Genomic DNA, 12,184 nt, shown 5'->3' on the forward strand with positions numbered 1-12,184 from the left:
CCCTGCGCTCCCGGCCCGGGGACGGCGCTCCAGCTCCTGCGAGCATGTTACTGGATTTTTAAATGCCTAGTACCTGCCCCGAAGTAGCCCCCGGGTCTGGGATCTAGAGTTGCTAGGACCACCGCGTAGGAAGCAGAGACCCGCGCAGCCCACGTGATTGGGGGAATGAATTCGGTGGCCACAGGCAGCCGCACGCACGCACACGGGGACCGCGGGCGGAGATGGGCGGAGGGCGTGCCAGGGCCCCGCGGAGGGGGAAGCGGCCCAGCCTCCCGCCGCCCGGAAATCCCCCCTGCGCTTGGCCGGCCGAGCGTCCTGGGGTCTCCGGGAAGGGCGCCTGGGGGAAGGGGAGGACCCCGAGCCGCCCCTCCCCCGGGCCCGGCTTCGAGGATGTGAAAAAGCAGAAGCGAGCGGCGCTCCGGAGAGTCCCACCGGAGCCGGGATCTGGGAAGAGAAACTTGCGGCCGGGGCTGGGGCCGCGCCCCACGATCTGTGTAGCGCTCGGAGGAGAGGTCCTGGGTCCGGGAGAAGTCCTGCGTCACCACCCGGCCCGCCTCGTCTCGCTGGAAGACCGAAGATCCGGCCCTTTCCCCTGCTGCGCCGTCTTCGCCTAGTGGGTTGCGCCTGACCCGCCCCTCCCCGCCGGGCCCGCCGCTCCAGTCCGGAGGAGGGGCCGTCGGCGCGGACAGGACCGGCCCGCATCCCCGAGAGGCGGCCGTCGCGGACACGGAGCCCGAGCTTCCACCCCCTTCCCGCACCCTCTCAACTCTGCCGGCCCTCCGCTGGACGCCCCTGTGCCCCCCGCATCGTGCTCCCAGGGTCTCGGATCCCCGAGCGGCCCCCCATCCCCTCGCCCACTCCTCGTATCCCGCGCCGGATCCCCTGAGCCAATCTGGGCCCCTGATCTCCACCCCCGGATCCCCAGGGCGGCGTGGGTCAGGTCCCCTCGAGCTCCGCCGGCTGCCAGGGCAGGACCGCGCCATGCTCCGGCTCCTGGCTCTGTTGCTCCCGCTGCTGCCGCAGCCCGCGCGCGCCCGGGAGCCCTCCGCGCAGGACGTGAGCCTGGGCGTGGTGAGTGCCGGGGTTCGCGGGCTCCTGAACCTGCAGGGGTCTGGGAGAGGGAAGCCGGGGCCTGAACTCTCGGGTTCAGAGGAAGCTGGGGGCGGTTCAAATGTCCAAAGAGTGACCGGGGATGGAGACAGGGGACCCGAATTATTGGATCCGTCAGGAGGTTCGGGGCCCGAATTTGGAAATCTGGAAAGGGGCTATGGTCGGGAGGTGGGGACTCTTGGGAACAGATGAACAAGGGCAAGCCCAGGGCTGGAGGGCCTGTACCTTGAGATGGGGAGCAGGCCAGTACCCGAGGCTAAGGACTCTGGACTATCCATGTCTGGTGAGAGGTGGGGCTTCCAGGATGGTGGTGGGAAGGGAAAGTCCCATCTCTTCGACCTTTCCTGCTTCCCCTGTTCCCTCCTCTGGTCTAGGACTGGCTGACCCGCTATGGCTACCTGCCGCCACCTCACCCTGCCCAGGCCCAGCTGCAGAGCCCTGCAAAGCTGCGGGATGCGATCAAGGTCATGCAGAGGTTTGCGGGTCTGCCAGAGACAGGCGTCCTGGGTATGTGGCTCCCATCCTCCCTCCCCCAGCCCAGCCTCCGCACCCAGCCTGACCGTTGTTGCCCACCCAACCAACCGCAGTTTCTAAACCTCCCGTGTATCTGAATCATGGGCGTTATGAAATGCTGACCTCAGGTCCCAACTCGGAGGTTCTAAGATATTCCTCTTTCAGTAATTATCAGGAATCTCTTCTTGATAAATGACATGTGAGGTCATTTCAGGCTCCGCTGGTATAGTGAACAAGGTAAATGAGGTCCCTGCTCTCTCGGAGCTAACATTCTAGAGGGAGACACACACAGATCAAGAACAGAAATATGCAAACTAATTTCAGATAGTGGTGAGCATTCTGATGAAAATAAAATGCTAATGGTATTCAGGGAGCTGGTCTGGGCAGGGCAGGCCTCTCTGAAAGATGTCATATGAGTTGGGAGGAGCTCATATGACTTGAAGAATTCATAGGACACAAAGAGGAGGAAACAGCCATGGGAAGATGTGGGAAAAGAGTGTCACAGGCAAGTGCAAAGGCCCTGTGGCAGACACTGGCTTGCATGCCTGTAATGAAAGGAGGACTGATGAGCTAAACAAGAACCTGATCAGGGGCCGTAAAAGGTGTTTCGGTTTGATTTCAAGTGTGATAAGAAACCCTGAGCGGGTTTGAGGGAGAGAGGCAACTTGATGTGATTTGCAATTTTTGTGTGTGTGTGTGATTTGCAATTTTAAGCTTCCTCTGCTTACTGCTGGAGAATGGAGGGTGGGGAGCACCCAGACCAGGAAGGAGGCACGTAGTGTTCAGGCAACGATGTGATGAGACGCAGCTGAATCCAGGGTGTATATTTTGGAGGTAGAGCTGAGAGGCTCGTCTGTTGGGTTAAATGAAAGGAAGAGAGAGGTGGAGGGGTCCTGTCCAGCTACGAGGGGAGGTAGGACCCTTTGGGCAACAGGATGTGCTCAATTGCTCTTTTTTTTTTTTTTTTTTTGCGGTACGCGGGCCTCTCACTGTTGTGGCCTCTCCCGTTGTGGAGCACAGGCTCCGGATGCCCAGGCTCAGCGGCCATGGCTCACGGGCCTAGCCGCTCTGCGGCATGTGGGATCTTCCCGGACCGGGGCATGAACCCGTGTCGCCTGCATCGGCAGGCGGACTCTCAATCACTGCGCCACCAGGGAAGCCCTCAATTGCTCTTTTTCACCTCAACCTTCACTTGGAGTGAGGGGACGGCTGGGGATGGAGCCAAGCTGGTAAAGGGGATTCCAGGAGATCTGACCTAGGAGGGGCTTGCCACAGACCAGAGACCCAGCTGGCCTGAGGACTTTCAACTTTATCTGGATGTGATGGGGACTTGGGAGCTAGCGTGTGAGGTATGGGCAACCTCCCAGGGGTTCTAGCCTCCAAGAGAGTAGTTCTCACTGCACCCCCAGGGTTCCTTTCTCTAGAGGCCAGCGGCCAGGGCTCAGGGAAGCAGGATGCCCAGATCCTGGCCTGAGACTCTTGAGTCCATCCAGGGCCGTGCAGAGAGTGATACTACCCAGAAGGGCAGTGTCATAGTCTGGTATGAGCTGGCTTCCAGAATTAGATGGCCTGGGTTCCAATCGAAGATGTGGGGCCTTATTGGGCAAGTGTTTGAAGCACTATGAGACTCAGTTTCCCCATGGAGAAAGTGAGCTTGTGCCTACTGGTGACCCCCCTCTGCCCCAGACCCTGTGACAGTGGCCACCATGCATAAGCCCCGCTGCTCCCTGCCTGATGTGCTGGGGGCGGCGGGGCTGGTCAGGCGGCGCCGCCGGTATGCTCTGAGTGGCAGCGTGTGGAAGAAGCGAACCCTGACGTGGAGGTAGGTCCTGGCGCCCTCTCCCACCCTGGGCCTGCCTGACCCAGCTTTGAGTGAGTGGCTGCCTTCTCTCTCCTCGGCCCCCCTCACTCGCCCCTCCTCTTTCCAGGGTAAACTCCTTCCCCCAGGGCTCAGTGCTGAGCCAGGAGACAGTGCGGACCCTCATGCACCATGCCTTGACCACCTGGGGTGTTGAGTCAGGCCTTGAATTCCAGGAAGTGGGTTCTCAGGACCCGATGGAGCCTGATATCCTCATCGACTTTGCCCGGGCCTATCACCAGGACAGTTACCCCTTCGACGGGCAGGGGGGCACCCTCGCCCATGCCTTCTTCCCTGGGGAGCACTCCATCTCTGGGGACACTCACTTCGATGATGAGGAGATCTGGACTTTTGGGTCAAAAGGTACACTCTCCCCTCTTCTGAGAGATCCTCTCCCCAGATCTGTCTGTCCTTAAGAATTAAGTTTAAATTACCTTTATTTATGGAGGCTGTATCAGTTGGGCTTCTCCAGAGAAATAGAACCAGTTGGATGTGTGTGTGTGTATGTGTGTGTGTGTGTATGTATGTGTAGAAAGTGATTTATTTTAAGGAATTGGCTCATAGGATTGCAGAGGCTGGTAAGCCCAAAATCTGTAGGGCAGGCCTGCAAGCTGGAAATTCAGGTGACTTGGTGGTGCACTTCTGAGTCCGGTATTTGCAGAACAAGCCAGCTGGAAACCCAGGCAGGATTTCTACGTTGCAGTCTTTGAGGCAGAATTCCTTCTTCTCCAGGAAAGCTCAGTTTTTGTTCTTAATGCCTTCAACTGATTAGACGAGGCCCACCCACGCTATGGAGGGTGATCTGCTCTACTTACTGTCAATTGAATATAGACGTTATCCATGTCTATAAAATAACCTCCACAACAATATCTAGACTGGTGTTTGATCAAGCACCGGGGCGCCATAGTCTGGCCGAGTTAACACAGAAAATTGCCCATCACAGAGTCCTGTTAGATGCTCAGCTCCAAGGTAGGGCTGAGGACTTAAAGGGGCAAAAACACAGCTCTGCCAGCAGCTGAGTCAGAAGAGTAACTGGCAATTGCTACACATGGTGACAAAACCACGGGGAATCACAACAGAGGATGTCCTCAAGCCTGGGGGTGCTCAAAGGAAGGCTGATCCAAAGCTCTTGAGTGCCGGGGACTTCCTGGAAATGGTGACTTTGTTTGTTCCACACATATATACTGAGTACCAACTAGTGCCCGAGGTTCCACTCTCCCGGCGTATGCAGGGCAGGGGTGGGGTGGGGGTGGGGGAGAGGGGACACATAAGAAAGCACAAGCCAGTGAGCTCTCTGAGGCCAGGGGAGTCAGGGGTGGGAGCACTGGGGGGAGAAATGGCCTGGGACATTTGGGGCTGGAAGGCAAAAATATGGTGTTGGGAGGGGACTACAGAGGCTGGAGGGCAGGTCTCACATCACGAGGGGTCTTGGACAGCACATGGTGGGGTCTGGATGATAGGATTCTGAAGGCAGTGGGAACTGTGGAAGGTTTTTCATTCTAGAAATACCACTGGCTGCCGTTGGGGGCAAGATAGGGACAGGGAGGCAGGAAGCTATCTTGGGGTCCAGGTGAGAGATGGTGGAGGGGATGGGAGTGGGGGCAGAGGGCAGTGGGCAGCTCTGAGGGGAGTCTAGTCAGGATGGGCAAAGATTGGGATCTGACTGGGTTCTAGGGGTGAAGGGGGGTGAGGATGGTTGGGTACCAGCCAGGTTTCTGGCTCAAGGCCCCTGGAGGATGGTGTCCTGTTAATGCAGGTGGGAAGTGGGGGAGGAGGAGGAGCAGACTCGGGAAGGCAGGGGTGAGTTCAGGTTGGGACGTGTGCCTGCAGTGCTGGTTGGCTGGTCAGTGCAGGTGGTGCATTAGTGGTTGGGTATCTTGCACTAGAATTTGGATTCCTCCAACTTAGGTCAGGTTCCCCAGAACTGGAGCTTGAGAGGAAAATTCTTGTGCAAGCAGTTTTCGGGGGCATGTTCTCAGGGGAAAGGGAAGCAGGAGAGGACTGGGGAAAGAAGCTAAGCAAGGATGTGGTCTCAGCTGGACAGGAGCCTGACCCCACAGGGAACACTGGAGCATAAATAATGCCACAGGGCTGGTTCTGCCTGGAGGAAGGGGGCCCAGCTCTTCCAGCCCCCCGCTCCCCACATCGATCAGCCACTGGCTGCAGACTGCTCAGGGAAGGGGAGGCTGGGCCAGGAGGGAGAGCCATTTCCTGGGGGAGGGGGTGGCCGGAGGATGGGCACACAGGCTCTGTAGAGGATTTGGGTGAGGTGCAGATCACATAGATAGACAAATCCACCATAGGGAGGCTGTGTAATGCAGCATTTAAGCTCTCCGGGTTGAAGTGGAACTCGAGCCAGGGTTCTTCTGCCTGCTGCGTGTATCAGTTACTTGACCTCAATGTGCTCAGTTTCTTCATCTGAGAAGTGGGGATAATAATAGTATGTGCTGGTCCCATGGGCTTGCAGATTAGACGAATAATTCACCTACAGCTCTCAGCACAGAACAGGCTGTTCACTGCCAGCTGCTATGAGCTGGGTCTGGTGGCAGATTTGAGAGTTGGCAGTACTTGGGGGTAAGGTTCCAGGAGAATGTAGAATGTGACGATCAAGTTCAGAGCTGTGGGGCGTCCCACAATTAAGAGGAGGGTGGCAGGGAAGGAGGAATGAAAGGAAATGGAGAAAAACCAGGCTGAGGGCTTCCCTGGTGGCGCAGTGGTTGAGAGTCTGCCTGCTGACGCAGGGGACACGGATTCGTGCTCCGGTCCGGGAAGATCCCACATGCCGCGGAGCGGCTGGGCCTGTGAGCCGTGGCCGCTGAGCCTGTGCGTCCGGAGCCTCCATAATGGGAGAGGCCACAACACTGAGAGGCCCGCGTACCACACACACACACACAAAAACAGGCTGAAAGGTGACCAAGAACAAAAGCAAAGGAGGAAGTGGACAGGAGTGAGCAGGGCAGCAAATCATCCAGTAAGTTATTTATGCCTGGATCTGGCCCTCTGGGGACAAAGTGACCTTAGTGCCCACAGGCTTGGTGGGTGGCGGGAGAATCTAGACCACAGAGGCGTGAGAGGAGCTGAGGAATTGAAGGCTGAGTTCAGACCACTGACCAGAGAACTTGTTGGGGATATGAAGGCTGAGTTCAGACCACTGACCAGAGAACTTGTTGGGGATATGAAGAACTTGAAGGGATATGGATGGGGGGCAGACAGGTCCAGGGGGTGTCTTAGGATGAGGGAGTCTTGAGCACTCAGGGACAGTGGATGAGCCAATAGAAAGAAAGGGGTGGGGGATGGGCGCATGGATCATGGATTAATGGATGGATAAATGGATGGATGAACGGACACACGGATGGATGGATGGACAGCTGGATGCATGCACGTATGAATGCAGTGATGAACGGATGGGTGGGGCATTGTCCTTGTCCTGGAGGAGGTGAGCGAGGCAAGGACCTCTGCCCAGGGCACTGCAAGAGGCAGGAGGTGAGCTGGGGGAGATGAAGCGCTGTGCCCGATGCACAGGAAGTTACAGATTACACCAGCGGCCTGTCTTGATGAAATAGGAAATGCATTTGTCAGCATTTGTCATCTAAGAGTTGGGAGCTGGGGCTGGGGCTGGGTAGCGGGCTGAAGGGGCTATGAGTCTGGAATTGAAGCTGAGTGGAGAGAGCAAAGGAGCTGCCCACTGAGGCTGTGGGCAAGGATGCGAGGAGGTGCTGAGGACCCCCAGAGATGGGCACCGGGAGTCTCATGTGGCTGGATCTGCATGGTTGTGTAATTTCCCCAGCTGAATAGCGTGAGAAGGTTGCAAGAAAGGGGTGCGGCCAAAGGAGAGGCAAGGCGGGGTGGGGGGGAGTGGTGAGATATGAAAAAGATCTACCCAATTAAGACACCAAACGTCCTGTCCTCCAATTTCTTAGAAAAAGCACTCAGTGCAGTGAGAAAATCCACAGTCAACATGGGAATTCATCAGTACTTACGAGTTTGACCAAGACATCTGAAATCATTGCTGAGCTGCAGGACAGCACAGCCAGGGTACCAGCTCTGTCATTTAACTTGATCTCTCTGTGCCTCAGTTTCCTCATTTGTAAAATGGGGATAGGAGGTAGAGGTTTGTGAAAAGTAAATGGGGACAAGTGTTTGCTACTCTGCTTATGACTCACTCATTTCATCCTTAGATTCTCGCCTAGTGGCCTTGAGGGGTGGAGAGAAATTTGCTTTTCAGTTCACCAGGTTACTTCCAATAAACCCACATGCAGCACTGCTCACTCTAGTTAGAAATTTCCATGAAGTAGATCAACATCTGGGGAAATCCGTACCTCCAGGCGGGGCTGCTTGCCTCTCTTGCTGTCTCTGTCCCTCCTTGGCCTCTCACTGGCTCAGGAATCGATGAGGCGCTGGGGTTTGGCCAGCAGCTGGGAGTGTGGAGAGGCTCGGTCCTGGCACCTGGGCTGTCCCCCCAAGGAAGAGGCTTCTGTGGTCAGAGAGGCTGGGCGCCAGGGCTAGCAGGCTGTGGTTGGAGAGTCCGTGCTAGAGCTTTGTGTTCTGAGAGGGATGAAGTCTGCAGTGGTGGGGAGGGAAGGCGAGGACCCCAGGGAGGTGGGGGTGGGGGTGGAGGCTGTGGGAGAGGGAGATGGGGGAGGGAAAATAGAGGACTGAGGGGTTGTGGGCACTGGGGCGGGAGGTGAACCCGGGACGGCAGACCATGGGGTGGGAGTGGGGCCATGGAGTCTGACCAACATTCCCCATGGGTGGGAGTGGGAAGGGTTTGGAGGGGTGGCGGGCCTCTGCCAACAGACTGGAGCTGTGAGAAGGGTACTCCAAGGGCTGGAGCTCCCTTAAGAGAACTGCACACACCCTAAGGTTCCTGATTCCCCCAGAATGTTTCTGTATGTTGCCTTCTTGGGGGAAGGGGCTTCGTCAGTGTAAAGCTGCTCCTTCCTCTATTCACACTGTTTCCTCCTGCTCTTCCCCCAACCTGCTCTGTGGCTCTTTTCAGACTGGCACTCCAGTATCTAGCACGGCCAAACAAGGCTACTCAAGAACATTTACCAAATAAGTGAATGCAGAGAGGAAGGATAAAATGGCTGGGGGGGTGGGGGCGGGTGTCCGGGTAGAGGAGGCCATGGCCACCTGTGAGGGTCTCCTGGTTGTTTCTGCCCAGCAGAAGGCCCCATTCCCCGGGGCCTGGGGGTGCTAGGGGTGGGGGTGGGGCACAGCTCCAGCCCATTCTCCCTCCCTCCCCAGATGGCGAAGGGACGGACCTGTTTGCCGTGGCTGTTCATGAGTTTGGCCACGCCTTGGGCCTGGGCCACTCCTCAGCGGCCAACTCCATCATGAGGCCCTTTTACCAGGGCCCGGTGGGCAACCCCACCGAGTACCGCCTGTCCCAGGACGACCTCGAAGGCCTGCAACAGCTCTACGGTACAAGGAGCGATGGGGCGCTCGCCGGGTAGCCTCTGCAGCAGGGTCAGGGGACTCACCGCTCTCTAACGGTTTCTCCACAGGGAAAGCACCCCAAACCCCACTTGACAAGCCCACAAGGAAACCCCTGGCTCCTCCTCCCCCGCCCCCTGCCCTGCCCCCGGACCGGTGAGTATCTCTCCTGCTGTGAGGCCTTGGGTGAGCTCCCTAACCTCAGGGTCCTCCTACACGAGATGGGCAGGTAAGAGTCCCTGCCTTGTAGGATGCCGTCCAGGTTAAGTAAAGGGAGAGGGGGCCCCCAACCCTCTCTGTTCACCTCTCTTTTCCTTCCCAGCCCCTCCCAACCCGTTCCTGATCGATGTGATGGCCATTTTGACGCCATCGCCAACATCCGAGGCGAAACTTTCTTCTTCAAAGGTAAGTGACTTCGGACCTCCCCGACCCCATATAGTTGGCTTCCTACCCACTTAGAGTGACCCGCCCGCCGGGGCTATGAGGTTCGCAGGGATGCGGGACTTTCAGTGCTAAAAAGGGGAAAGCCCTGGATCAGCCGGTCACCCAAGAGCCACTGCAGCCTTGATTTTCAGATGGACCTGCCCAACCTGCGGTGGGAGGGGAAACCTAGCGCTGTGTTCGAGCCACACACTGCGGGGTGGGGGGTGGGGAGGAGACCTCCTGCCGTCTCATCTCACGCCCACATGCCCACCCCTTCTTCCCCCGTAGGCCCGTGGTTCTGGCGCCTCCAGCCCTCGGGACAGCTGGTGTCCCCCCGGCCCGCCCGGCTCCATCGCTTCTGGGAGGGGCTGCCGGCCCAGGTGAAGGTCATCCAGGCCGCCTACGCCCGGCATCCGGACGGCCGGATCCTTCTCTTCAGCGGTGAGTGGGGCTCGAGGCGTGGCTGGCTCCGGGCGTGCGCAGCGCCGCTCACCTGCCCCTCCCCCCCACCCACTCAGGTCCGCAGTTCTGGGTGTTCCAGGACCGGCACCTGGAGGGCGCCGCGCGGCCGCTCACGGAGCTGGGGCTGCCCGCGGGAGAGGAGGTGGACGCCGTGTTTTCTTGGCCGCTGAACGGGAAGACCTACCTGATCCGGGGCAGGCGGTACTGGCGGTACGACGAGGCCGCAGCGCGCCCGGACCCCGGCTACCCGCGCGACCTGAGCCTCTGGGAGGGGGCACCGCACGCCCCCGACGACGTCACCGTCAGCAACACAGGTGGGAGAGAGCGCCCGCGGGGAGAGGCCGAGGGATGGGGAGCTAGAGGACGTCCCGGGGTTTTGGAGAGCCCTGGGGAGAGAAGCTACACGGGGGGAGGGGCAGGCCTGGACCAGCCCCTGAAGCATCTGCTCGCTCCCCTCAGGTGACACCTACTTCTTCAAGGGCGCCCACTACTGGCGCTTCCCCAAGGGCAGCGTCAAAGCCGAGCAGGACTCCCCCCAACCAATGGGCCCTAAGTTTCTGGACTGCTCCGCCCCCAGACCCCCCAAAGCGACCCTTAAGCCAGGAGCCTGCGACTGTCAGTGCGAGATCAGTCAGGCGGCAGGGCGGCCGTCCGTGGCCCCCCTGCTGCCCCTTCTGCCCCTGCTGGTGGCGGGCTTCGCCTCCCGCTGAGGGGGGACAGCCCGCCACATGGAAGGGACCAGATCTCCCACCGCGGGCCCTCTGTCCCCGGAGGCGGAGCTCAGCGAGGATGCACCTGGGCGGATGCGGGTGGAGTTAAGCCCTGGGAAGGCCAAGAGGTGGTGACAGGACTAGCCCTGGCACTGAATGCCCCACGTGTTTGGCCTCCTAGTTCTCTCCTTCCCCTCCCCTGGCAACCCGGACTCCGGCCTGGCTTCGACCCCGCAGGACTCTTATTTTCCCGGAATACCTAGCCTTTCCCGGAGCTCAGCCGGCTGACTCCCTGCAACCTTGGACCCACCTGACAACAGCAGCTGTCCCAAGCCGTTCGGGTCTTTACAGGACAGGCCTGCCCCGGACGCTGAACCCCAGGCTGGCTCTCCACCTGCTGCTCTGACGTTTCTCACCCTGCCCTGCGTCCATGAAGTCCCAGTCAAGCCATATTGGGGGACCCCAAACCCAGCCCTGAGACCACCCCTGAGCACCAGTGTCCCAAGTTCTGGGTGGACCTTCTTTCTAGTCACCACGCTGGTACCAGAAATGCCTACGTTCAATAGGACACCATCCTGTCCCTAAAACGCCTCTCCCCACCTCCACACCTGAGCCTCTACCACCTCCTTCTGAACTGCTTGGCTCCATCAGCTCAATGCTGGTGGAAAGACAGTGGACTGGTCCCTTCTTAGTCCAGGGTCACTGGCTCCTCAGCTTTCCTGCATGATGAGTGAGTGGAACCTGGGCCATCTCATTGACCCCACTGCAACCTCCCCCCTGCCCACTATCCACAGAATTCAGGATCTAAATCAGTGCCTCTGCAACTATGCTTTTGGAATATTACACAACAGAATGACCCACTAAACTTAAAAATGCAGATTCCATGCCCTCGCTCTGAATGCTCACTCTGGGGCTGGGGCCATGAATCTGCATTTGAACAAGCTGGGGTGGGGGTGGGGGTGGCCCTGCTGGGCAAGGGAGCTGGGCCAGCAGCTGTCATCTCTGTGTCTCTGCCTTGTGGCTTTTCTGTGTCTCTGCCATGTTCTCTCTCCCAGGGGCCAACCCCTTCCTGTTGTCTACAAAGCCCAGCTGATGGCCTTGGTTGAGAGAGGTCCACCCCCCATGTGTGGAGTCACTTAGCAGCCACTTCTTTGGTTGGTACCCAGCTTCAGCGGCCCCACAGTGCTGCCCAGAGCTGAGGCCAGTGGGGATGTTGCCCACCTCGGTCACGAGCAGGAGACCAGTAGGAGGGCGACAGCCAGGTGTCTTCAACCAGCCTGGAACCTGAAAATTCAAGGCCACCAGAAAGCCATCTGGGCCTCTGTTAGGATCCTTGTGAAGTATGAGGAGGAGGAAGCTTGTATTTGAAGAGCTTGTCAGCCCCACCAGGAGGACAATAAAAATGACGGGAGAGAAAGCCCTTCATTTCTTCTGAGCACTGATGGAGCTGGGGTGAAGTTCGGTGGCAGAAACTTGACAGACCCAAATCACTCTGATTTGCAGAAGAGGTTGGAATCCAGCATTGATGGGAGACAGGGTGGATGAGAATGAATGGGAGGAGGAACCCAAAAGTTGGTTGAAGGGAGCCCAGAGGAGGGATGTCCCATGTGAAATTTGAGGCTGCTTTCACTGCTACAATGGAAACTTCTTCTGCAGCCTTTAAGACTTCATT

General features: G+C 58.3%; 1 protein-coding gene across 1 annotated transcript; it reads left to right on the top strand.

Annotated features, from left to right (window-relative positions):
- The first annotated feature begins 981 nt into the window (after positions 1-981).
- MMP25 (matrix metallopeptidase 25) lies at positions 982-10,512 on the top strand. The gene is made up of 10 exons (XM_060124110.1): positions 982-1,071; positions 1,485-1,617; positions 3,310-3,445; positions 3,552-3,844; positions 8,729-8,905; positions 8,989-9,073; positions 9,240-9,322; positions 9,629-9,781; positions 9,859-10,116; positions 10,262-10,512. The coding sequence occupies exons 1-10, from the start codon at positions 982-984 to the stop codon at positions 10,510-10,512; spliced, it is 1,659 nt and encodes a 552-aa protein (XP_059980093.1).
- The last annotated feature ends 1,672 nt before the right edge of the window (positions 10,513-12,184 follow it).

The sequence above is a fragment of the Lagenorhynchus albirostris genome, chromosome 15, assembly GCF_949774975.1.
Source record: "Lagenorhynchus albirostris chromosome 15, mLagAlb1.1, whole genome shotgun sequence".
NCBI lineage: Eukaryota > Metazoa > Chordata > Mammalia > Artiodactyla > Delphinidae > Lagenorhynchus > Lagenorhynchus albirostris.

Excerpts from the sequence above, each read along its gene's own strand:
- MMP25 (XM_060124110.1), top strand. The coding sequence starts at position 982 with ATGCTCCGGCTCCTGGCTCTGTTGCTCCCGCTGCTGCCGCAGCCCGCG. Across the intron at positions 9,323-9,628 it reads CGAAACTTTCTTCTTCAAAG|GCCCGTGGTTCTGGCGCCTC; the intron begins GTAAGTGACTTC and ends CTTCCCCCGTAG. Across the intron at positions 10,117-10,261 it reads CGTCACCGTCAGCAACACAG|GTGACACCTACTTCTTCAAG; the intron begins GTGGGAGAGAGC and ends CGCTCCCCTCAG.